This window comes from Neolamprologus multifasciatus, chromosome 6 (genome assembly GCF_963576455.1).
Source record: "Neolamprologus multifasciatus chromosome 6, fNeoMul1.2, whole genome shotgun sequence".
Lineage (NCBI taxonomy): Eukaryota > Metazoa > Chordata > Actinopteri > Cichliformes > Cichlidae > Neolamprologus > Neolamprologus multifasciatus.
This window is the reverse complement of record NC_140444.1, coordinates 30,547,644-30,575,115: the sequence shown is the minus strand read 5'-3', so window position 1 is coordinate 30,575,115 and position 27,472 is coordinate 30,547,644. Positions and strand designations below refer to the sequence as shown.

Here is a 27,472-nt window from a genome sequence, read left to right as displayed (position 1 = left end):
AAAAAAAAAAACAGAAAACACCATGGACATGTGGTGCAGGTCTGAAGACACGTATGAAATGATAATGTACATATTTACAGCAGAGGGTTGATCAGAACAGAAGTGAGAAATAGCATGACTGCAGCTAAAAATACAAATGGGACTGAGTGATGATTAAAACTAATAATAAAAAGCATGGATTGGTTTCAATAAACACATTTTTGAAAGGTTAAAGGCACTGTGTTTCACACAAATCAACAACGCAACAGATGCAGTTATTTGTTCTTGTCCATCAAATCATAAATCACAAGAAACAACTCAATGTAGTCATTCAACTGTCCCTGGGTGCTCTTTCTAATAAAACAGATGCAAAATATATCAGAGGGCCAAAAGCAGTTTGCACATAAACATTAAACCAAAATAGACAGTTCAATTCATCTGGAAACATTCCTTAAAGAACATGCTCGCTGATTATTAAAATTACATTTTTTTCTTATAAACAAATACATTTCTAATTTTTTTATTTCATACTGAAGGCATAATGGGTTGGAGTAAGGACAAACACATTTTCTGATCCTATGCTCCTCTTGCTGGGGCAAACCCAGGATGATTTCTATTTGACATTAATGCAACACATTCAATTAACAATCAGCATCGAGGACACAAAACAATCAGGTGAACAGATCAATAGTGAACCTGTGCTCAAGTAGCTGACATGATCGATCCTTCGAGGATATGGTGGACAAAAGTAAAAAAAGAAATAAAATAACTTTTTAAAAAAAAATTCATAAAGTTACATTCGGCTTACGTAGCTGGTGTGCCCTCAGTGCAACGTTTGCACTGCGCTTTATATTCTGACCTCAAGGCTTTACCGCGTTATGGTACAAACACAAGCAGGTTAAAAGACTAGCTTGACATGTTGAAAAATTTACTCTGCTGTTTTCATAACAAAAAAGTGACCAAATGTGTAACACTCCTCGTGTCTATACAGTAAACATGAAGCTATAGGCAATTAGCTGAGCTAAGAATAGAAGACATCTCGCCTGGCTCTGTCTACATTTCGCAGTCTGCCTCCCAGCACATTTCAGCGTTTCCTAATCAGCATGCATCTATAACCTGAGCTGAAGGCCTTACAATCATTACGATCTTACAATCTTACTCCGACCTGTTTTTCCCCACCCGCAAAAGCGAGTATTTATTAGACGGCTCATCAGGGTCTAGGTAATCGTGATAGGTCCTCTGAATCATCAATTTATATGTAATAATCTAGCAATCCACAGATCAACCAAATATCAATACTGGCATATTTTGAATCATCTACCGTGTCACCAATTTTGTGCTGAGCTAGTGCGATAAAAATCTGAAAAACCTTTAAACAGTTTAGAATGACAAAAACAAAATAAATAAATAAACAAAAACTAACAATCAGCTATCAACCAAACTATTTTAAACATCACCACTGGTGCCACCCTTCTTATAAACCAATGAACAACAAATAACTGATAATTAAATTAAATTAACTTGTAGTTGAAACTCACGTAGTTTAACTCACGTAAGAGCCAGGGTAGGTCCAATCTTTTTAGTAAACTATAAACTAACAACTGCTGGCTTTAGCTTTGCATTTACCGCTTAGATATACGAGCTGTATTAACTTATCACAGTATTCCTGGTGAAAATTTCTAATGTCAAACTATTAATTTAATTTGGAGAAAGGAAAACAAAAAACAAACAACCCTGCAGTTTTTAAACTCAGTGTTCCTCTACAAAGTTTAAAGATGTAGGAGGAAATACTACATTCCCTCACAGTTATGTCGAAAAACACACATTAGATAGCAGTGGACTGCACATACATGTGTATGTAGGCGAAGGGGGCTCACACTACACTCTTTGGCTGAGTTCCGGTGTACACGACGGACACTTAACGCTTCAGAATAAGCACTGTAGATAGTAATGGCACTGGCCAGGCAGGCAGGCAGGCACCTAGACTGAGCTTGGAGTTCTGTGCGCAGGCTTTTGATATAGCAGAAGACTTCTAAAGTTACACAAGGGGACAGTGTGACCGTTTAAAAAAATGATATATTGTGGTCTTTTTTGAGGGTAATAAAAAAAAATCCTATATTTAAAAATCCTCCCGCAGTACAACACGACTGCACACTCAAAGGTAAACAGTACAGAGCTGAGGTGCAGTGATGTGGTATACTGGGAAGAAACAAACAAATCGGCTGCCCTGAAATGACTAATGAACTAGCTTCAAAACATACACAATAATACAAGTCTGAGATATGACGAAATTAAGCTGCAATAATAAGTAATAGTACCTGCCTTGTACATACACGATTCAAATAAAATGAAAACAAGTAGCTAGAATACTTGTCTTATTAAAAATACGGTAAACAAGTTATGCAGAGAACTGTTGTCTGAACAAGGTGATGTGAGAGATCACTACGTGACTTCTAGGAATTGAGGGTGAGCAGGTTTCTCTGTTCTGAGGCTATGAAGTCAACGAGAGGCAGGCTAAATGTTCCACTCCCCAAAAATCTTCTGTCACCAGCTGATGAGGAACAGAGACAGCAAAAGGCAGCTAGACTCCCGAGAGGAACAAAACTGCTTCCTTTACCGTCCTGAGCACCGATTGAAGAGTTTCCGTGGTAATGTAGCAGCATCGTAATGGTCTGCGGAGGACGGGCTCCTCCAGAGCAGAAGTGGAAGACTACTTTAAACCTCTCTCCTTCAGCAGTCCTCTCACCCTTTTCCCATCCATTGCAGTAGAAGTGGAAGACTGGTCAGACATACCTGAACAGCTCTCCTTGATCGTCCACAGTGGAGACAGGACAGGTGAAATAATTTATGTTCTTCTACTACCCGCTGTATCATCTGACCGAGCTTTTTTGCTTTATGTGGGTTTGGATCCAGGCGTTGATGCTCCGTAAATTTAACCGCCTCCTTAACGCTTGAGCTTCGACTATGCAGCGCAATCTCCATTCGGTCGCACGTTACTCCTTCCGCCTTTCTACTTCCCGTTGTTCGTTTTCTGGCAGGTGAATTTCAATCCCACCTGAATGTTTTCTTCCTCTTTTTCATGCCATCTGATTTGTTTTCATGTTCCCAAAATTTCAGTCAACCTTCTCCACCTTCCCAACGATCTTCTCCTCGAAGATAGGCAAGATTGCGTCATCGTCACGAACCTCCTCGAACACCACACCACAGTCAAACTCGTCGCTCACTTTCTTGAAATAGAACCTAAACACAAGCACAAGTGTAAGAGCACATCTTTAACATTCCCACACACACTTATGGCTTTTTAAAACCTGTCCATGTATTTACCTGTAGTGGCCCTTTTTGGTAAGCAGCTCCTTGAACTGGCCCAAAGTCACTACACGGCCTTTAACAGATGTTCGATATGGAATTGGTTCTCCACAAAAGTAGTAAGCCACTGTCATGTTCTCACACACTTGACGCTTTCCAGACTTGTGCCTGAGACGGAAAAAATACACATTAAACACACAATATAAAAAATAAACATTAATAATAATAACAATAACCGAGTACACAGAATTTGGCCTGACACCTACCTAGGCTTGACCTGTTGTAGTGCAGCCCTCCTCCTCTCCTCCTCCAGCCTCCGTCTAGCCTCCTCCAGCTGGGTGAGGGGGTTGGGAGCTGGGTTGGGGGGCATAGCTGGGTCCTGGATGAAGGGATGAGAAGGCTGGACCTGGGTGGATGATGAGCCGGGGATAGCGGTGGACACTGAAGAAGGGTTACGTAGTTGAGCAGAGACCCAGGGGTGCACAGCTCCAGGCCGCTCCACTGAAGCTGGACGTGGCGATTCACTGCTGGTTCCTGTCCTCCTTGAGCTACTGGTGCTCCCTCTGAAAAAACAAGAGAATTGCCTGCATTAAAATGGGCACAGGAACTAGAGCCTCACAATATGAGACTATGCTAAGCATACATATTTCTAAGATATGTGTCTCTCTGATCCTGTTTGAGGGGAATGGGCATCTGCCACATGGTGTTGTACACAAAAACTCCTTTTTTAGCATCACTGGTGAAGAGAATAAAACTCTCACAAATAAAGTTATACTTCACTTGCGTTGTTACTGACAACATGTGCAACAAGTTCCTTCCATGTTAGAGCAGAACACGGGCAATCTGTAGCACACCTAATGCTGGAGGGCGGCCTTGCTGTTAATCTTGTTGGCACAGGTCTGTTATATATGCCAGCTGACTACTGCCCGCACACACAGTTATATGGTCATGGGTTAATAATAAAGAGTAATCATTAGCCAGGTTATTGCTTAGCTGTGGGCACAATCGCAGATTCCATTTGCCGCTATCTAAGTGTCATCTATAAGGTCACTGAGAAATTCACTTTGTTAAGATTAGAGTCTGCTTTTACTTTGATCCTCTGCTTTAAATGGCAAAATGGTAAATGGCCTGTATTTGTATAGCGCTTTTCTAGTCTCTAAGGACCCCAAAGCGCTTTACACAACCAGTCATCCACCCATTCACGCACACATCCACACCGTCACCGGGCCCTCTGACCACCACCAGTAGGCAACGGGTGAAGTGTCTTGCCCAAGGACACAACGACCGAGACTGTCCAAGCCGGGGCTCGAACCGGCAACCTTCCGATTACAAGGCGAATTCGCAACTTTTGAGCCACGATCACCCCTGGCGACCAACAACACAAAGTGTTCTTCTTTTTTGCCAAGTAAAATATCAATGCCAAACCACTGCCAAATAAATAAAAAAAACTGTGGTATTTTCAATACACTATATCTGATGAGAAAGAAAGCACATCACCTGTATTCCTAATTGAATTTTTATTTCATTATTTGATCTTAAGAATTTTAAAAATTTCAACAACTATAAATTACTGTCAGCTTTAAATATAAAACGACTCACCCATGGGAACTCTTTCTCTGTCTGTCTCCATCCATCATCCATTGCAGGATCTTCTGGTTTCTCTCCAAATCCTCCATTGGTACCTGTGCCTCCAGGCCACGCCCACTCTCGTCACCTTTTCCCGATGCCTCTGATGTCTTCTTACAACCTCGCCGTGATAGTGTGCTGCCTTTACTACTGCAGAACAAACAGGTAACAAAAGAAAAAAAAAACTGTTGGAGTCATCTGATTACCTAACAGCATAGACAAGATAAGATACTTTACTGCCACTAGGGCACTACCAGGATACGGACTTGTCCTTAATAATAGCATAATACATTAAAGTAATACAAATGTATGCAAAGTTCTGGAGCCTATCCCAGGGTGCACCTGTCACAGGACAAACACACAGAGACAGACAACCATTGGCACTCACTGTCACACCTATGGGCAACTGTGGTTCATCAATTAACCTAATCCCACTAACTGCAGGTCTTTGGGTTGTGGGAGAGAACCCATGCAAACATGCACACGCTTACCTATAACCCATCCCCTCGTGTGTGCTGGCTCCAGCTCCATCAGCATAGTTTCGACTTCTCCCGGCATACTGATTGGCTGACTCTCCATTCCACAGGAAGTTGGGCTGAGACCTACTACCCGCTTCCTCTGGCCCATCCCTTCCTCTGTGGTGGTACAACGGCTTGTGGTGATGCATACCTGAGATGGAAATCAGTAAAGTAAATGGAAACTCACAGCACTGACATCTGTGCTATTTCACCTGAAGAGCCAGTTATGGCTTGCCATTAAAAAAATTTGTAACACGATGCACTAATTAGTCCAAGGATATTATAGTTCCTTCCTGTGTTGTAAAGGTACATTAAAAATCTCAAGACTCCATCTTCACATTAACTCAATATAATGAGCACGAGTTAAGCCTACTCTGTTATACCAACATCAATATTAAACAGAGCAACAACAGCACATTATTCCACAGCAACACAAACACTTGAGCAGAATAACAACTATTTCTTGCTACTTGAGGTTACATTTGCCAAAAACTACAGTGTACAGTAGGTGTGGGGAATACGGTCTCCAAAAAAACAAAACAAAACACTGTGTCCGTTGGAGAGTTGCTTTAGCGACATGTGGTATTGGGGGTATTATGGGGCAGAGCTTAACACAGAGAGTAACCTGGGCCCACATTTAGATAGTCTGTTTGTTGCTGAAGTGCTTTGGAAATTGTGCTCGACCATTTCTCCCTCCCCTTCACAGCCTCTTACCTTTGACTCCAGCAGCAGGCAGACTGTGACCTGCACCTCGGTGTGCAGGGTAGTGAGGCGGCCCGATTCCCCCGTCAGGTGAACGCGATGATTTGGGAGGAGTGTGCCGACCCCCTCCTGCTAAGGTGCTGTTGTTTGCCCCTGGCGACTGGCAGCCTGGCGTCCTCATCACCCGCTGTACGTGCTCATCCAAAATAGATTCTGGGTCGTCGTCATGGGGATCGTCTATGGGGACCAGGCCTCCGTAAGTCGCGACTGTTGCCGTGTTAGCAGTGGTCTCGGAATAACGGGCACCATAAAGAGGTGGAAACGATGAGGGGACGGGTAGAGACGTGCTATGAGAAGACATTGAGGTTGTCATGGAGACGTCAGCATCATCCCCCTCTTCTTCCTGTTAAGAACAGAAAATATATTTAGTTTTTCAATTTTAAAACTGGGTTGTACATCAATACAGAAGACAATGATTAAGGTGATGGAGGTTAATAAATGTGTGCTTTTTTTGCCTAGCCTTTCTGCCTGTGTATTACAAGCCGGATGGCTTTGTGGCAGTAACCTCACACCTCAGGAAAAAAAGAAGAAGAATTGGGCAAACTTTATCTAAAAATGCTGTTGTGCCAGTTCACCTGATATCAATTCACTTAGAATCACCAATAATTAAACTATCGATATATAATCCCAGAGTGATTATCTCTTCTCTTGATGGCATAGTCTCTCCTCTCACCAGCAGCAATGAGTCTATACAGAAGCAATCACTGTTAAAGTGGAATGCTAGAGCCAGATTAACTGAGTGTAATATTAAATTCCCACCATGGCCGGTCGCAAGAAACCGAAATAGCAAGTTTTTCTGGCAAGAATCTTGTTTGTCACTTGTTACAACAATGTGTTGCTGCTTAATAGGGCTGCACGATTTTGCATAAAATGAGAATCACAATTTTTTTTTGCTTAGAATTGAGATCACGATTCTCTCACAATTCTCTTTTCTAATATAAATATTTATTGCACTTATTAACTGCACATCCACTTCGTAACAGTTGAGACTGAACATAAAAACAATTTCGTCTCCACCTTTGCTCAACACTGCGTGTATACAGCAGGTAGTGCAACATTTGAAAAATAGTTGCGGGATGGCACTGTGTAACGTTTGTCTAGGGTGTTGATCATTTTTCCTAAATCCCTCGTTTTTCACAGTGCTGATGGGAGCCATATCTTTGGTCAGGTGATAAGTGATAGCCTCCGTAATTTCTTTGTGCCTGCGGCAGTTTGACGGGTATGGGGAGGCGCTGTATAAGCTTCCCGTTATTGATGTTTGGGTGGTTAACCGGGACGGATTTTCTCCTGTCACTTTCTTGGCCTTTACAGCTTTGTCATCTCTCACGTGCTCTCTGTTGCTTTTTCCCTGCCAGCTAACTTCTGTATCACGTGGTATAAGCCTCCGCCCTTGTCATTTGTTGAGCAGGAAGAGTGAACGCTTGTTTTCATGCAGATTATGTCCCGGATCAAAATGTGGTACAATCGTCATCTTTTTTTCTTTTTTTTTAAATCGTTGTCATTTGGAAATGAGATCGCACATAAGTATGAATTGAGATCGCGATTTTCTAATGATTAATTGTGCAGCCCTACTGCTTAATACAAGTCTACACTACTGTAAGAGAGTAGAATCAATTGCTAAACTGTTCACAGGCATTTCTGCATATATGGCATAACGCATTGTCAAAATTTCTACTATGTAAATCTCCTTGTAGATGAGAAGCTAGTTGTGAGTCTGGAATAGAAGTGACAGAGCTGCATAGGCAGGCTGACTAAAATGGAAACAACTCTTTCTTTCACTTACAAAGTTTTAATTTTGAAGAATTAAAATCACATTGCAGGTTGCATATATATGATCGTGTACTCACCAGCCGTACTCTCTTCAGCCTCTCTTCAAGTCTTTCCTGAGCCTCTCGCTCTCTGAGCACCGTCTCCAGCCTGCTGATGAGCTCCGCTGCAAACCTCTCAGGCTCTACGTGGATGTCCTTTGGCATTCGATACGTGCGCTGTGTATTGACACAAGTAGAAATTATTACATACTACACATGGGTGCATATGTCTTAGGGGTGGGGGGAAAAAATTGATACTATGTAGTATCGTGATATTTTGTTTGCTAATAATGTATCGATACAGGGACAGCAGAAATTGATATTTTGTTACAAAAAAGGTTTTTGTGCTCTGACTTCAGAGCATGTTGATCTTTTTTCTGAGCAAGAATCCTGACATTCCTTCACTGTCCAAATGTGTTTAACTTTTTTTTGGCAGCAATAAACATGACAGTTTACTTATTTTAATTTAAGACATGTTTTATTTTAATTAAGTTTAAAACTTTTTTATTTAATGTAAAATTCTATTTTGTTTTAATTTACTTTCAAATTCTTCAGTTGCTGAAGGGGCTGCATAGTTTTCATAAATTGCATAGTTCAGAATAGCTATAATTGTACCAGATGGTTGCATTCAGTTAAGTTGGACTAGACTGTAATACAAACCGTTCAGTTTGTCAACAATAAAACTGACTGAAATGAGAGAAAGACTGAGTGTGAGACTTTGATATTAGATAAAATGAATATTGATAAAGTTTACCTTTATGTACAGAATCTGAATATCGCAAAATATTTTTTTAAAAATTGCAATAATATCGTATCGTGCGTTAAGTATTGTGATAATATCGTATCGTGAGTTGTATGGTGATTCCCACCTCTAATATGTCTGCTGCCATAATTTAAATGGCAAACTTATAAACTAATATGCATTTAACACATTCAAATGGGAAAACTTAACTTGTGCAAACAATCAATGTTAGCAATGTGTGACAGTTATGGTAATTCCTTCTCAACTACTTGCAGATAAATACTGCCTTAAGACCACCTCACATTATGAGCTAAATCTACCTGCTGTGTATAGTTTGTACCATTACATCTACTCCTCCTACTTCTTCAAACCCAGAATTTAGGAATTCCAAAGTTTTAACTGGTATCAATCAGATGCCTCTCAGATGTCACTTCTGAGTGTCTGTACATCAAGTGCTTTTAGTTTTTAATGGGGCTGGTGATTTCAATCAGTGTCCAAGTTGATCCTGAACTTTTAAAAATCCAGTGCCGACTTTTAAATAAGTTGCTGAACTTTAGCTGTAGTCATTTTGACCAACATGCTGGTAGTGCACCAGGACCTCAGCTTTGCATAGGATGCACCTTTACTTCCAGTTTAAACCGTGGAATGTGCACACAAGTCACTTCACTGACACCAAAAAACACACAGCACCTCTGGCAGGGATTCAACACAGTAGCAGGCTGCAAGCCCACCGATCAGACATGCTGTAATGACCTCGCACTGCCAGATAACCTCAATACACCAACAACAAAGGGCTCCCGTCGTCACCTGCCAAACAGATCATGTTCTGAAGGAATGTGTAGAACAACTGAAAGATGTTTTCACAAGGACATTTTCAACATCTTCCTCAGACAAAAATAACATTCCCACTTGTCTAAACGGCACCGCTATAATTTTGTACCCAAGAAATCTGACCCAGCTTGTTTGAATGACTACCACCCTCTAGCCCTCACCCCAAGAAATGTGAAATGCTTTGAAAGGCTTGTCTTGCAACATAATAAGTCACATCTCCCTTCTAACCCCTAGAATTTGCATACAGAGAAAACCAGCCTACAAAAGATGCCATTATATCCACCCTGCACCACCTCAGTCTGACTCATCTGCAATACAGAAAGTCATACACATCCTACTGATTCAAGTCAACTTTTTATACTATCTTGCCACAGCAGCTGGCACCTGGTACCTAGAACTGGATCTTGGGCTTTCTTACACAGAGATGGCAGATGGCCAGAAAAGGAAGAAAACAACACAATATGCTGAATACAAAATCGCTTTAAAGGGTGTGTATTCAGCCCATTATTGTTCAAGATGTGGATACATGACTGCTCTGCTAGTTTTAACACCAACCACACCAAAAGGTTTGCTAAGGTAGGCCTCATTGCCAATCAAGATGAGTCAGCACACAGAGGGGAGTTGACAGCCTTAACCTCAACACAGGGAAAAACATCAACAATGAGATAATTGTTGATGTTTCAGTTTCACCTTCCACTGATTGTTGGTTCTGTGGTAGAAACAAAAGCATGTAATTTCTGCCGATATGCCAAACTGATGACATCACTTCCAGTTACTACACCACCACAGCCTTAATCAAAAAAGGCCTAGCAGCACCCTCCGCCTCCTCCACATGCTGCCAACTCCCTTCAGACATTTATAACCAGTGCAGTCTGGGCATTGCCAACGTCGCCACTCATCCTTCTCACAGCCTGTCGCAGCATTCGCTCAAGGACCACACACACACACTTATGAAACAGCTTTTCAACCCACATCGATCACAATGCTGAACCAGAACAACAAGAAGGGCCTTAATTAACATATTTATGTACTTGTGCATCACTTATTTATTATCGTCATGATATTTTGCACTGAGCAGGATGCCAAACCCAAGTTGCTCACCAATGCATCGATCCATGTATGAATGATACACTGAAAGCACTTAAACATAAAAAAAGTATGAAAAATACGAACGGGTGTGAATTTAGCAAAGATTACAAAGTTGTATTGTCACATAAAAGCCTAATAGTGTGCAGAAAAACTTTAAAACTGCATTCCAGTGTCAAATTCTGCACATATTTCACTGTGCATGCAGCAATACAAGAACTGATATTGCAGCGAATTGCTGTTTGTACTCACAGGTATATGAGGTAGGGGCACACGTCCGTTGGCTTTGGCACTTTCATGCATCTCTTTACGATGCTGTTTCCAATATCTGTATGGAGGAATACCATCTCTACACAAACACAGAGGGAAAAAAAGATGAACAAAAATCAATTACAGATCTGTAACCTTTTTACAAAACTCAAAAGTGTAGTATTGTCCGAGGTGCAGCAGGCTGTCTGTGAGTACTTACACACTGCTGTCGGTCAGTGACATTGTGTCTGCATCGCTCGACATGCTCTGCTGCTCACTGTCATTGGCACTGGTTGCTGGAGCCCGCGCATAACCCATGTTTGCGTAGTATGGGTTTATCGGCTCTCTCCATGGCCTGAAGAAGAATTGAGACATCGTGATTCATGCGAAGGAGCCATGTTAAATTTTCAGGGGTTCTTACAAAACATTCGCACCAGTTTTTTTTTTTTTTTTACCTTAGTCATGTCTGATATGATGCTTGTGAATTGTGCTGAGAAAAATGTGTTAAAGGCTTCAAAATTGTGAATTCAAAAGTGTGAAGCATCCCGATTAAATACACAAAATGGAAAAAAAGGCTCAGAAAGTTTGGCTGCACACTAAATTTGCTCTTCTCAAGAAAGACTTGTGTTCATGATTTCACAATAAGACAAAATGCCACCTACTCTTGATATAAGTGGGTGTGCTGCAAAGATTCCCCGAAAAGAGCTATTTGCAATCTTGAAAGGGTTACAAAGAAGCTAACAGAAAAAAGTCTCAGCCTTGCCACATGAATATTTCCACTATAAGAATATCAACAGGTATTATATATTATTACTTATTATAATGAAAAATATTATAGATGTATTTTGGCAATGTTTGTAAATGACAAACTAATTACCAAAATATTACTCTTGCATAATACTAGGTCAACTACACCGCTATGCACGAGACAAGAAACACCCACCGTTTCCCACGGGACATGATAGGGCATGTGATTATGTACGCGCACATGCATGTATGCAAGTGAAGGGAGGGGCACTCAAGCATTTTAAAAATGAATAAACATAACCCAACCCAAACAAACATAACCCGATATCTACTTAGTAAGAACATTTACAGAAACAATCAACAGCCTCTCCACAAAGTTCCTCCTCAAACAGATCAATTCTGAGTCCACTCTCTTAGACTGCAGCTGGTCCCTGCTGTGTTAGTCCCTGTTCTGTTCTGCAAGTCTCAGAGAGCTCAGCCCAGTAGCATCAGCTCTCCACCTGCTGTGGGTTCTACTTAGAGCTGAATCTAGGGCTTGCATCAGATCTCCAGAGAACCAAATACAAACGTAACCAGCTGCAGTCCAAGTCTGTCCAACTGCAGGACAAGGGAAACACTAGACGCAAAGGATCGAAGCTGACTGGTTAGCACAGAACGTTCAGATCTAGACGATGTTTTTTTTTTTTTTTAAATTGACATCGCATGGAAGTTTCAATAAATGTTTAGATATTATTTATGTTATGACTGCAAAACAGCAGGCGTATACACACACACACCTGTACTCCCTGCTGTCCTGCCTCCTCCTACTGGCTGAGGCTCTCTGTGGTGCCGTCTGCATCAGCAGGGTCTGAGTCAACCTGCAAGCTGGTGTGTCTCCACAGTCATCCTCATCTTTCTCTTCCTCCACTTCCCTCACTCCTCCTCCTCCACACCTAAGACCACATTTATGTCATTAAAAAAACTCAGATGAATTATATTACTTTTAAATATTTAGACAAATGAATTTCAGCTTCAAAACTTTGTTAGAGCTGTTCTGATCAGCTGAGACAGATCAGTGAAGTTTACAGTTAAATCCTATGCAATGCATCAGAATTGAAATGTGGTATAACACAAAGTCTCAGGTTCCTTTCTCTTCTCACCTCCACTCCTCATCCTCAGCGAGTGTAGGCAAATACCCAGAAACAGGCTTGGCTGGTCCTGATGAAGGGCTCTGATCACTGGGGTTTGGCTTTGGGCTTTCTCCCCCTGTCCGTGTGTACTCCAGGTACAGATCTGACTTAAGGAACAAAGGGTAGGTGTTCTCCTCGATTATGGTCTGGATCTCTGTCTGAGCCTGGAACACACAAAGACCAAGTTGGTACAATAAAAATGAAGACATTATTTCTCACCTCTAAGTTCACTGTGACACAGTGCTCCCAGACTGAAAGGCTTTGCCCTTTCAAACTATATATTTCATGCCAAATGGATACTCATTACAGACCAACACAATTACACAGGATATACCAGCATTTATGTTAGAGACTACACAGCTAGGCTAACACCGATTCCAGACTGAAAAAGCAATGTGTGTCACATTTAAACCACATGCAAGCAATAAACCTGAAAGGGTCAAAGTGCATCCCTCGATGTGGCTTGGCACAAGTCAAGTTGGTTTGAATTCTAGTTGAACAGTACACAGCTTTGGATTTTATTACTTTGATGACTTGCGGAGAAACAGCAATGGAAATAAAATCAAACGTAAGTCTGTGGAACAGCTATAAAGAAAGCTAATTGAAACAAGCTTCATTTGGTCCATCACAGTAATACCCATGCATTCTTACTCAACATAACATTATTATGTATACTCTATGAGACTCAAGTCTTTAAGACTGGTGATAGCAGTCTCATAGAGTATACATGTGGTCTCAACATTAAGAAGATAAAAATGAGCAGTCATCTACGCAAAACTGAAAGTGTTCAGGGTTAAAGAGGGCAGAGAGGAGCAGATGATCCTGTGGTCTGCTCATTAAGGCAGAAACAAAGCACAAGGAAACACAAATCTGTGGTTTAACAAAACAGCGACAAGTGTGTGACTTGTCTTGCTCTTTTACTTTTCCTGTCAGGATGAATGCCCCCTGTCAACCACAGGAACACTGTCAGAAGATCAGAAACTGATTGAGGTACTCAGGAAGTATAGCTGCACTTACACCGTGGGAACCTGGGTAAGCTTATAGTTTGAGTCACTGTTCCCTCCCCCTAAATAAAACCCTAAAGTCAATAAAGCAGAACTGAACGGCCCTGACAAATCTAATGCATGTTTCAAGACAGCAAAAGCTCCTTGTTCTGAGATTGTTTTAAATATTCAATGGAAATGAATACATACAAGAACAAACTCTGTGAATTATAAATATGCTACTTTCCATGTTTTTAAATAAACATACTCACTACAAAATCTGATCTGTATAAGGGCTGGTTAAATAGACATGATGGAAGCAGATATGGCTTTAAGTTCCTTAAATCTGGGAGTAAATATTGACACTGAAATTATAACGACTTGACAGGAATAGACCTAGTGCAGTGAGAAGAGCGAAAACATAAGTTCCCAGCACCAGTCAACTGAAAGCACAGCCATATGAAAGCCATTGTCTGATTTTTAATTTCATCATGAACCATCTTGCCAACATCCACAATTCAGTTTCAGTTTCCTAACCTGTCGGCCTGCAACACTGGCATTGGCACCTTAATGGCTACAGTTTTAATTCCTTAGCCAAATCTGGCCATTTAAACAAACAAAATAATAGCTGTCAGGAATGAATAACAGTATCTACTAGACTGTTCTCTTCAACCTGATTGTCATCCTGTTAAATATTACAATATAAAATTCTAATAACCTGTTCAAAAATGGCTGCGTCTGGATGCGGCTTTCCCACGCAGTCTCTGATGAAGCTCTTGGTGGCAGCTTTGATCTGCCTGGAGACGATCCCATTCCCATCTACAATATACTTTCTGTAGATAGCCTTGGCCAGCTTTGCCCTCTTGTCCTGGCTGGTCTTCCTGAACCCAGAGCAGGCAAACCAGAAGTCGAGAAGGTCTGCACACCCTTCCTGGCACAGGAAGGTTCTAAACAGCTGGGTGCCTTCCCTGTCGTCCAGGAGGGAGTGAAGTGACTCGGCCCACTTCAGGTAAGGAGGGGTTGGTGAAGCAGAGCCCTCAGGTTCATAGCCCAAGTCCAAGTCAGGGCGACGTGGGGTCGCAGACGAGGAGGGTGGTGTATAACTTGACGGGTCCCCCATTTTAGACGACAGGGGATAGCCTGCAGTTTGGGAAAGGGTGTTTGGACGGGTGCTGACGGACTGGACTGGGGTGTCCACGTCTGAGCCCTCCTCACCAGGAACCGGGGGCCGCGGCGCATCCTCTGTAAAGTGGGTAGGGGCACTCATGGAGGCCACAACCCCACCCCCGCCCCTGTACCCGATCCCATGCAATTCTCTGACAACGCTCATGTCTCTGATTGCACAAGGCAGAGGTCAGATATTCCCCTTTAGCAATGACTTGGCTGGCAAACAATTCACCCTGCAATGGAAACAAGAAAAGCAGTTAGATGTAGCAGTGGAAGGTGATGACTCAAATACAAATATTATTGCTAAGGTGAGAATGATGACTTGAGTCACACCTCATCACTGAACTGTGTCACCCCACTAATACACACACAGTATGTATATATTTAGAGTGCGAGAGATCACTGAGTAATAATGTTAGATGATGAGCAGACACACGAAGTATGATACTAACAGTATGAGACTCATGAGAATATAGTCATAGAAACTGAAAATACAGCTAGTTTGTTAACTTGGCATCTAAACTTACTAGCAAATACACCTCAGTTTAAATAATCTCGTATTTCTCCAAATAAGTCTCCAGTTTAACGATGACCAACTCAACGCGCTTTACTTGAGTATCCAAGCTTAAGTTCACCAACAAGTTTATTTCGCCTGTGTAGCAGCTAGCTTTAGCGCTAACTCCTGTCAAATCACACGCTCGGTATTGCTGGACACTGTTTTGCAAATAACCAACTAATGCTAACAAGCTAAAATGGCTAGCTAGCCTTGTAGCAATGCCACCACCAATGCCAGGGCTTTGAAGTGAGAATCTCATTCATCTTGGCCTGCAAAGACGGTGGGGGATGGGCACCGAAACAAACTCCACACAACACGGGCCTCCGTGCAAAAAAAAGGAAAAAAAAGGAAAAAAAAACTTCAGCACTAGAGGAAACTATAAACGTACTCGTAAAGAGCACATTTGTACAGAAGCAACGCAAACTTTCTTGTTGTTTAACCCCAACAAATCTAGTCGCATAAGATCAAACAAAACAAGAAAGAGAGGGCACGTTTCTGACTCTGCTGGCTGCAGCGCCAGCTAGCTTGATGTGTTAGCTAGTTTTGATTAGCTGGCTAGCTTAGCTAGGTCCGTTAACGTCCCGTGTTTTCCACAAAAGTTTACGTCCTACCGTCTCTGAAAGCCCGTTCCCCGTAATCCGCTGCATTGGGGATACTGGCGCGAACAGTGTACTCCAAAACGCAGCATATGGATAGCTTTTGAGATTAAATATTAACGAAAATAACCCGTCGTCTTGCCCTTAACTCCCCATGGTGGCTGCTTTCAGAGCAATAATACAGAGCGAGTACGTGAGTGCACGCCGACTGTAAGCGGAGCGTAGTACGTTTCTAGAAATGCGCCGGATAGAAACGCCAAACACACGAAAAAATACCCGAGATTCTTTAATCTTATCCACGATAAATGCAGCGATACGTGAACGTTATTATAAGTGTCCAGCATGCATAATTTCCAAATAGTTACAAGAATACAAGAAATGTAAAAGTATTTACTATGCAAGGCAAAACTGACTGATGCAGCATTTTGATTCTGCAGCAATGTAGAGCTAATTCAAATTGTTTTATGTGATATTTACTGAAAATGTGTTTGTTTCAAAACCAAAGTATGACCGCCAAGTCAATGTAGTAAAGTACAACTAGACTCCCACAGCATTTATGGAAAAAGGAAAATGTGCAAACTGCACAAGGTTTAAATATCCAAGTAAATTTCACCTATTTTAGAAACGCACCTAAATCCTGCAATTTAGCAAAGAGAAATTAGGTTCTTCTTACTTCTGATATTTTAATGATTTTGCACTTAGAAGGCGGGCCATATGGTTGTGTAGAATAGTGTAGTGTAACTACACTATTCAAAGGCTTACTTTGAATGTTGCTAGCAACCAGTTACAACTGGTGCTTTTCTGACCATGCTCAACCATTCTCTGATGCATTAGTGTATGTATGTTTTTTGAATTATGTATTATTACTATGAAATGTATGTTAGCTAAGGCCCTTAACTGCTATTATTACCATTTTATGAACCTACTTAGTTGCAGGTAACAGTGCAGACATATCATCAAGAAACATGCAAAAGTATCATAGGAAAAAAATCCATCTGGAACCATAAGTGTAGTATTATTGCAGATTATATGATTATATTATTATTGCAATGGCGACTTTGTGTAAAATGATTGTATGTAGGTAGCTATAAAAATAGTGAAAATCGTTTTACTCTTCTGGAGTAAAAAGTTGATACTACTGCTTCTCAACACAATGAGAAAGACATGTTAAAAAAGTAAGCTTGAAGTATTTATTTATGTATTTATTAGTTTATTAGTTAATTTTCACCACTGTGGGTACATTAAATGAGTTATGAAGAAGAGGTTGTACTTCGTGTCGGTTCTATATGTCTCCGTTCTCTGTCAAGGTAACCAAAAAAAAGTGCATAACGGCGCCCCCATCGGCAAGAACGAGCAATTTCACAATATCTCTAAATGAATGGAAGTGTAATTCAAACGGTAGCCTTTTAATAGACTCCAATAAAAAAGTTATTCACGATAAGCCGACTGCACCGTACACTGTCACGCACATTAAAAAAAATGTGGATGAAAAAGAAAAAACAAACAAATAAATAAATGAGCCAGAATCCCCAAACGTCACCAGGGCACCACAATAGATCAGGTAGGCTACGGCTCACTTTGCTCCAGGCAATCTGTGAGTCTAAAGGTGAGACAGTTTTTGAGCAAACAAGGCGACTCACCTCTTATGCGTCTTTGCGTCTGAACAGGTGTTCAGTCCGAAGAGCCCATCTCTGCCGGCGCAGTGACTCACAGGACAGAGGGAGCACGCCGCTGCCGCCACCTGAGCATGTCACTCCTCTCCGCCGGGCTGTCAGTCATGCAGGAGCACCGAGCTCCCACCGACTGCTGGAGGGACGGAGAGAGAGAGAGGGAGACAGAGAAAGAGAGAAGGGGTGTGTGTGTGGGGGGGGGGGGGGGGGGGGGACACTACAGTATTCAGGCTGAATCAATATTTCCAAAGGCTCGTGGGAAAAAAAGAACACCTGAACGTGGCCTTATTAAATCTTATTCCACAGATGTGTTGCAGATATATCTGATATGAGCCATGTGTTACTGCATGATGTAAATTTGCCTTACACGTGGATTAACCTGTCACGTGTCTTAGTAAGTAACAGGACTAAAGAAATTACCGCACACACTGCCAAATTTTTAATTTCTATAATCAGCAAGAATGATTTCAATTCACATCACTCCTTGTCTTTGACAACAGCAAAAACAAGAGAAAATACACTAATGCAAATGTCCATTAACAAATTGGTTTTGGTATAAATTTGAATCAGAAAATGAAAATAGCCAATGCCAGTAAAATCAGAAGAAGCAGCATTTACTCTCTTTGGACATAATAAAACCAAACCAAGGATACATGGAGCTTACTATGCCTTCTGAGGGGCTGTCAGGCCAGCTGTCCCATGTGAAGGAGAGCAGGGTCCGGTGGCTCAGGTGAGGTCCAGACACCTGTCCTCATCTCTGCCCACTCCTCGATGCACTGCTTCTTCATAACAACTCGAAGCTGGGAAATAATAACAATAACCATCATCACCATCATCCTTCCTGTTAAAAGGGAGTTTGTCCTTCCCACTATTGCCAAGTTCTTGGTAATAAGTGGTTTACTGATTGTTGGGGGTTTTCTCTGTATTATTGTAGGGTCTTTACCTTACAATACAAAGCATCTCGAGGAGACTGTTGCTGTGATTGATGCAATATAAATAAAGTGAATTGAATTATTATTTTTATTATTTCATATGAGATTCAAAAATAAATTGTAACCCTCTTGTATATCTGGTTCTTTTATTTAATCATGTATATTTCAGCAGAACAATATAACACTATAGTTTTCAACCCTTATGACATGACATTGTTGGTAAAAAGCTTTTACCAGTCACATGAATTAACCATGTGCACCTAAACACAACAGATCCCTCAATTTCATGTTAACTTACTACTACATGTGAAAATCCTGCTGTGTAAATGCTCCACTTATGTCATGTCATAAGAGCTGATACTTCTTAAATGTAACTCTCTTAATATTGCAATACAGCCTACATGTTGCGTTCAAAGGCTAATAAAAAAAAATCATAAACGCCAACACAATAAACGCCTCCGTTTATTTCAACATATCCAGAACAAAATTATTTTCTTCATCTTGATTTTCATTTCTGTACATGTTCACTGTACCATTGTAATATATTTACATTTCAAAGATATTATTATTTTTTTGTTAGCATTGTTTAATTTTGTCCGCACTTTTGACGAGTGCAGTTGAATCCAACAAAAGCACGGTGAAATTTCCAGGACTTTAACTTTAAAACTCTATTTGGCATGAGCCATTTAAAACCATGTAATCGTCTCTAAACAGATAATCACTGTGAAATTGTCAGAGAAGGCTTTCAGAGGACAGTAATGAAGACGGGCAGCAAGGTTTAGCGAATGGCAGTGCGTTTGATTGACATACTTTACAGCCAAGGCAAACACACTTCATTATGGAAATGTATGCACATTATTTTGGCCTATATCATCAACAGTCAACACACATACACTCGTTGCACCTGCAGATACAGGTTCTTGTGGTAACAGGCTGGTGTTGTCAGGGCTGCTGTGGTGCCCCCGGAGACAATGAGGGGAGAGGGAAGAAGACAAAGAGAGAATACTGACGAAGATGAACTTGACCTTTATGATGTCTTGGTGAGGAGGGGTTGGGGGCATGTTGGTACTTATGAATCTATAATGAATCTGAACTATGTATGTGTGTGAGTATTGCTGGTCTGTACTCTAAGCTGAAGAAAGGTCATCACACAAGGGGACCACTAATACACCTGCTGCTATCTATCTATCTATCTATCTATCTATCTATCTATCTATCTATCTATCTATCTATCTATCTATCTATCTATCTATCTATCTATCTATCTATCTATCTATCTATCTATTGCTTGAGATTGTAAAACATACTTTTCCATCCTAATACATTTTTCTTGACTAACTCATCGTAACTCATCAGAGCAAAATTAATGTTGCATGACATTATGAGATTTAGCACACAGTAAATGTAAGTTACTTAACAATAACTTGTAATTAATAATAATAATAACTTAGATTTGTATAGCGCCTTTCAAGAAACCCAAGGACGCTTTATATATATATAAGTTTAAAAAGGCTAGAAGTAGAATATTGCAGTAACTGTAATAAAATTGTATTGCATTGACTGACGGCTGAGTTGCCTAGGGTGAAGACGTTGATATACCAATAACCACGTCTTGGTATTTGACAGATAGGATTGGCTCCAGCACCCCTGCAACATAGTTATATGATCATTAGTTGTGTTTAGACTTGAGTTTTTGTGGCTTTGGAGTGTAGTTTTCAGAGTTTATGTGACTGTATGTTAAGATTTAGTTAGCAATGGGCTACCGTCACCAAAACTCCATGAGGTGTACAGGGAAATCGGAACCAATCTACTTGTTTGTTCAAGAAGGTCAAGCAACTGAATTCAGGAAACAGAGGAAAAGACATGCAGATTGAGACAGTGTTCAGTGTAAGGAATAGTGCATTTATAGATACAGATCCATAGTACTTGATTGCTTTCCTTATCAGTTTCAGTTTTAGAATTTTAAAGACTTGGATGGTAGGAAGTGACATTCAGAGAATGAATATTCCTGCACACCTATATGCTCCACATCATTTTACATTTATGCAATATGACAATGTAACACATTTTTACTCATAGACAACATATGTTTGTTAAACATTAAGCACATTGTGCCTCATTTATATATCTTGTTTTATTGGCTTTACTGACTTTTTTATTGCATTATTAGCAGAGCAGCTGTTACTAATAAAACTGACAAAGACGCCTTTCAACTCAGTGCGCCAGAACCAACGACGCCTGAACTCTGGAATTAAAGAAGGTAAATGGTATTCAACAATTATTAAACGTATTACCTGTGCTGTGCTTTTACTCCTCTGACGTGTCAAAATATCTTCTGGGAAAAGCTTTCAGTAGATCATGTTTGAAGTGAGGTCATTTTTATTCATAAAGTCCAATATCCCGGATCACAGCTCTTTACACTCTCTGTCGTCAGATGCCAGACTGGGTTAAGGAAAACTCATCCACAAAAATTCAAACAAACCTACCGTATGTTTTGGCTAACAAGAATCAAATAATGTGTTCTGCTGCACCTGTTGCCACTGGACTAATTCAGATGAATAACGTGATTGATACATGGATGATCAATAATCGACTGGTCACCCTTGCTAGCTTTTCTCAATTTCAGTCAAAACACAGTCACCTTTTCATAAGCTGAAGTGAAGTGAAGACGAGAGTAGATCATTAATTCCTAAATTGAGGCAACCCTCTTAGACTACTGAGACGGAGCTTTTTGTCAGTGAGCCGGTCCAGCTCAGGGGTCCCTTTGTTCCAGCTGCCACAGCAGATTTGGGCGTCTGTACGGAGGCCTGTCAGAAACAGGCTTATCTCTTGGGGGCCTCCCAGCACAAAGACCCATTTAGATGCTCAGAGAAAGTGAAATCTTCATTATATACCCCTTAAAAGAAAAACACACCCCTGCTCTTTAGGAAAATTAATTGGAGACAAGTATTTTATTCGGGTGAAATAAGAGCTCCAAAACAAAGTATTAGGCTGAGCTTGTACAGTGGGCCCTTTTATTATGTTTGATATGTAGTAGTGAGTAGGATAGCGTCAACGTTTCAGGCAACTTTGCACTGAGAATTGGCGATTACATTAGTCACAAACATTGCCACAGAGCTATGAAGGACGGCTAGCGCTGAAGATTATGTTCATCACCCTCCTACTTAAACACTTCCCCCTGCTTTCATTTTTTTCTTTCAATCCTCAAAGCCAACCAAAACAATATGTGAACTACAGAAAGCACAGTATCAACACTCTCCCATCTATCTCTCTATCATTTATCCACCTATCCGTCAATCCACCTATCCATCCATCTGCTGGCCTTTCCCAGCCATGCCTGTAGTGAGAGTGTCAGTATATCTGCCATGGCGTCCCGCTGATGTGTATTGTGATGGGGCTGAATACTCCAGCAACCAATATGGCCCGCACCAATACTGGATTAGCCACAGTGGATTAGCTGGCTGCCCTCCTGCTGCTTATTCAAATATTGTTTCACGTATTGTCATCATTGGGGCTGAGCTCTGGCCCAGTAGCCTGCAAGCTACAGAATATTTTCAAAGAAACCCAGAAAAAAATGTCTTTGCTTCCATTTCCCTACAAAAGCATCTGATTTCAGCGAATGTGGGATCTGGACCACTGAGGGTCGGGGGAAATTGTTGAGGGGTTCGGAGAGCATCCGCAGCCCTAGAACAGGCAGGGGGGGAAAAAAGGGATGGAAATATGATGGAAAAGCAAAAACCCAACTAGGCCAAAAACAGGCATGAAAGCGTGCCTTGATCTTTGATACATGGTGTTCTTCTTTTTTTTCGCCTTTCTCCCTTTCTTTCACCCTCACACATACACTTGGGAGTCAAGGCAATTGATGTGCTGCCTTTGATGGCAAAGAGAGGCCTATATTAACGGCCAAAAAGACCATGATGAAAGGGCTGAGGAAAAAGAAGCAAAATGGGTAGAAAATGTGTTATTAGAAAGAATGGCAACTCATGATGAATACTTGGGATGAAGTGATGGTAACCAGACATCGGGATCTTGAGGGTTTGATGATTTAACGGCAGCGGAGGAAAGGCTAAGGTAGACGGAAGGCTTACCGTGCTAGCCCCGCGGTAGTGATGGCTGAGGTTGGCTTGGTGGTTCCAGTGTGTCATGCTGATGGTCGTCCTGTTAGAATAAGGGACGTGAATACACCTGCTGCATTGCCTGAGTTCATCGCAGTGATTCCGAGGTCTGGACGCCAGTGGACGTCCCATTGCAGAAGCAGTCGCCATCTTTGTCCCGTTGTTGTCTTGGATATGCTCTCCTGCGTCTTCATCCCTCCCTCTTTCCTTTGATCATGCCTCCCTCCCTTGCTGTCTGCCGTATGACATCATCACGCAGCGGTATCGACAAGCATCAAAGAACCTCTGGGCAGGACTGTGTATCTGTCGGTCTGTGCATTTGAAAGGGGTGTAAATATGGAGCTTAAAGAGTGCTGTAACCCCCCTGCTCCTAGCATCCACTCCTCTTCTCTCACTGCAGATGGGTGGTTTATTAGGCCGATACAAAACTATAAGCACACAAGCACACACCCACACCACCCATTTCTCAGACGGGTGTATCCCAAGGCCCCCTGCTGTGCTTGCAGCGTTTGATGATGCGTCTAGCTTAATTCGATCCCAAAGCTCGCTCCTTTTCTAAGACGTTCATTTCACCCTTCTTATATGTTTTTGCAAGCTGCTGCAACAAAACACAAATGTGTTCTTGGTCAACTTTGTGACTAAATGACAACACTACTCTTCGCGTAGCCACCCCTCCTTCTTCACACTTTGACTCTCATCCCCTGCTCTTTCTCTCTTACCTCTTACAGCTGGTCGGTACCATTTCCAATCCTGTTAAAGTTCTATGTCCTCTCAAGGAGACCTTCTGTCTGTCTGTCATCGGCCCCAAAATCACATATACATGTTTCACTGTCACACTCTCAATCCTCTGTGGCAGCTGGTATCAAACCCAATAAGATCATCCCTTAAAAAAACACACAGAATTAGCAACTGAATAGATTAGATTTGTCCAACATCAATGTACCTGCAAAGAGAATGAAGCAAACCAACGTTTTACAACAGTCAACATATATTTAAAATACAGTGTAATGGATTTACAATTAAACTGCTCTACAAAGGCCGGCAGTAGTAATGTAATTATAGAGATAATAAAGTCAAGAAGAAACAATTAATAGTTTAAAGTTTTCAAAGTGGAAAAGACAGAAAGGCTGCAGTACAATTACTTTATGCCTTCTTAAAAGCTGATTATTTTACCCTAATTTAACCAAACTGAATCACATAAACTACTCTAGTCACTGCTAAAATGGCTTAGCTAGCTTTTAGCCAAGCTAGTTATACAGTTTTTCTACATCAAGACTAAAAATTAATGTTTTGCACTTTTTTCAGTCATAAAGTAAAGTCAACACTTCTACAGTATAGCATTTTTAAACGGGTGAATCTTGTGTCAAAAAGACCTGTCCAAGCAAAGTTTTAAGCGAATACAGTAAAGCTATGTAGCAAGACAGTTTTAGCTTAATACTAACATTTTTGTCAATCCAAATAATTTCATAATAGAAGCTTTTCAATAAAATAAATGTGTCCCCCTATCAAAAATGTTATTAACAGTCTATCTTTGACTGAACTGCTGTATTATTATACCTAATAATTTATATTGGCTGCTGTCTCTGCTGTTCACTAGCTAAACGGGCCTACTTCAGGCCAATGCAGTTGAAGTAACCTGGGCTCACGCTGCATAATATCACTGAAACAACATGCTGCATCACTGCGGTCTTTCTGATGCAGTTTTTCTGACGGAAAAACAAAAACTGACCATCAAAGCAATGAACAGTCTCATTCAGTTACCGAGGTCTTTTCTGTAATAGACAAAGAGCAGAATCAAACATGACTCATTAGTGTAACAGAACCTGGATCAGCTTTCTCTTAAGCACTGATCATTGAGAGGAAAAAAGAATGAAAAGTAATTGGAGCTTTTTAGAGTCACACAGCTACCGCCTCCTCGCCTGTCTGCTGTTCTTCTACTTTCCCCCAGTTTCCATTCACATCTTTACTCTGCCCTGCCTCCTCTCTGCCCCCACTCTCTACACCCCCCCCCCCCCCAACTAATTGTCAAGGTTCTTGTTAGCGTTATGCTTAAATGCACCTCTCTGCAGCGAAAGCCACCCAGTGATATGGAAAGTATCCTTAGCAAAGGATTATACACCACTGATTGGAAGTACCAAACAAACGTGAGTGTTTGGAGAGGAATAACTGCTATGAAATCTGTTGTTCACTCAGGCTTTCGCCTTTTTCCATCCCGTACTTCCCTCTCTTCAACTCAACAAACTGTTTCTCAGCTTTCCAACTCTAAGACCAGGCATTCTCTTTCTCCTTCCCAAACCAATCGCATAAACAGCCATTTCCATTCAAACAGCAACTTCATTCCAGGTATTAGGAGAACTAATTCCACCACATTATTAGACTCCTTAAAAATACCCACTTATTTCCTCCACAAATTACTTCCCGTAATCCCAATCAACTAAATCCATTTGCTGATTGTTGCCCTTCTGCAGGGGACAAACAGCAATGTCTGGAATCAATATGAGGACTCTTAGCCTACCTGTAAGATTGTTGGGGTAACAGCTAATGGCAGCAAGCTGACGGGCTGTAGAGGGTTGATAAGCATTTCTCATTACTGAACCCCCATTCACATAAGCGCCTGCCACACTTGTATAATACACATTCACACACACACAATCTGTGGGAGAAATACATGTCCTCCAAAACATATTGCCATTGTTGTAACAATAGATATAAATAAATAAATAAATCATCGGTGTGTGCATCTATTAACTATGTGTGACAAAAGAGAAGGCATCTGGAAATGCTATAAACTGGCACATAGCTAGAGGGTATGGATAAAATAGCAGAAAAGCTTCAACTATACAAAAACATACCAGCTTGGCGAGGTTTGTAATTGCTTATTGTCACCATCGCACAAGTGCGTCCAACTCTGTGGTCATTTTTGATTTCATTTTTTTGGCTCTAATTTGTTATGAAGCAAATACCACACTCAGTGTCTTTCAGTCAGTTTTAGTCAGCTCAGTGCATTCCCCTCCACTTTTAATAGATGTGCTTGAAAATTATGCAAAGTAAAACAAAAAACAACAAGATAAATATTCAGTATGTATTTTATGTAATGTTAGTAGAATATCTGGATTTTATTCTTACTTTGGGGTTACTTCACAGCAGAATATTTGACTTGTCACAGTAAAGCACTGACATTTTCATTAATGTGACATAGCACAAGTCAAATGTGTTTATACAGGGGTTATTAGTGTTGTTTAACTGGAATTAAACAGTTCGAGTAGTTGTGGCCATCACAGATGATGAGACCACACGAGGTAACTTTGTAGGACGGAAAAATGATTAACGGGACAAATACAGCTTTTCTTTAAGTTGCCTTATTTGTTGTGTGATGCTGGATTGTTTCACCTTGAATTTCCGATCTAGTTCCTTTTGAGGAGAAAATCTTTGGTCAGCATCCACAATGATTGTTCAAAATATCTTTTGGTTAAATAGTGTCTTTTTTGCGGACTCAGTCGAATTTAATGCGTTTTGTACTTTTTTTGTACTTGGACATTTTATGTGTGGTTAATGGAAAGTAAATGAGAGTGCCCTTGTTCATTGCAGTTAGCAAACTCAAACCATATTAAGGCTTTGCCATACATAGAATACATGTCGGTCCAATGTATTTGTTGCTGTTCACCCAGTTTTAATGAATCAATCTCATGGAATCACAGTTAACTCTGTTAACTATTTCAAACTGTTAACATTAACCCTATAATGCCCATTGTATCATTTTTGATACATGAGTTTCTGAGACCTCTATCTCATCAACATGGTCAATACTTGCCATAATTTCAAAATGTTATGGACAAAACTCTTTTTTTTTTTGTCTAAAATTAACATTGTTGTTAACAAAAAGTTGCCAAAAATGCCTAATGTATCAAATGTGATACAAAAAATATATAATAAATATATAATAAAAATATATCATACACAACATGATACAGCAAAAAAAGTGGATTTTGTTATAAGGGTTAATAAACATCTCAGTTTTTTGATTGCTTGGGTCTTACAGGGTTAACACTGAAGACAATCTTCAGGGCTCTAAATGCTTATTAGTGCAATTGATGCGTATTACGACCATAAAGCCAAGGATGATAATGTAGTCGTGATGCCAGTTGATGAAGAACCTCATAACGCTGATGTCCATGTAGTACTGTATGCCCACTCACACCCACACATGGACAAGCTAACCTTTTGTTTTCCACCGTGTCTTGTTCTAATAAAGCTTGTCATACTGTAATGATTGTACTCTTTCACTATTTAATGCTTTCATCACATTATTACACCATGTGTATATTTTTTAGGAACAGTGTTTTAAGGCACTAAAAGCTTTTTTCTTAGTCATTTTCTTGCATATTTTTTTTGTCTGACCTCTACTCACTGGTTTGCTGCAAGAAGAGATGATACTATCTGTATTAAATTATAAATTCCTTAATCCTTTTTTGTAAAATACAGAATTGAGTCCATTTCCTGGATCATTTTACATAATTCTGATTGTATCTACAACTCAGTCTCAGTCAGTCATCTATATGTGCACTGGAGGCTTCAACCTTTCATATTTTATTCAACTTACATGTTAAAGCCAGGTTACAGGTGAGCAGAA

General features: G+C 40.6%; 1 protein-coding gene across 3 annotated transcripts; it reads right to left on the bottom strand.

Moving 5' to 3' along the window:
• Positions 1-758: 758 nt before the first annotated feature.
• Positions 759-23,031, bottom strand: LOC146517305 (axin-1-like). Of its 3 annotated transcripts, XM_085163274.1 has the most exons (15): positions 22,816-23,031; positions 18,460-18,595; positions 17,766-17,931; positions 14,525-15,206; positions 12,794-12,987; positions 12,431-12,586; positions 11,128-11,262; positions 10,911-11,007; positions 8,039-8,176; positions 6,144-6,534; positions 5,403-5,580; positions 4,885-5,061; positions 3,552-3,848; positions 3,304-3,453; positions 759-3,219 (listed from the first exon to the last, which is right to left on the bottom strand). In XM_085163274.1, the coding sequence occupies exons 4-15, from the start codon at positions 15,134-15,136 to the stop codon at positions 3,093-3,095; spliced, it is 2,652 nt and encodes an 883-aa protein (XP_085019400.1). In that variant the 5' UTR covers positions 15,137-15,206; positions 17,766-17,931; positions 18,460-18,595; positions 22,816-23,031; the 3' UTR covers positions 759-3,092. The 3 variants fall into 3 exon arrangements, with proteins under 3 accessions (XP_085019400.1, XP_085019401.1, XP_085019399.1); XM_085163275.1 differs by lacking the exons at positions 17,766-17,931; positions 18,460-18,595; positions 22,816-23,031 and adding an exon at positions 16,141-16,387 and having other exon boundaries at positions 4,885-5,058; XM_085163273.1 differs by lacking the exons at positions 17,766-17,931; positions 18,460-18,595; positions 22,816-23,031 and adding an exon at positions 16,141-16,363.
• Between the last annotated feature and the right edge of the window lie 4,441 nt (positions 23,032-27,472).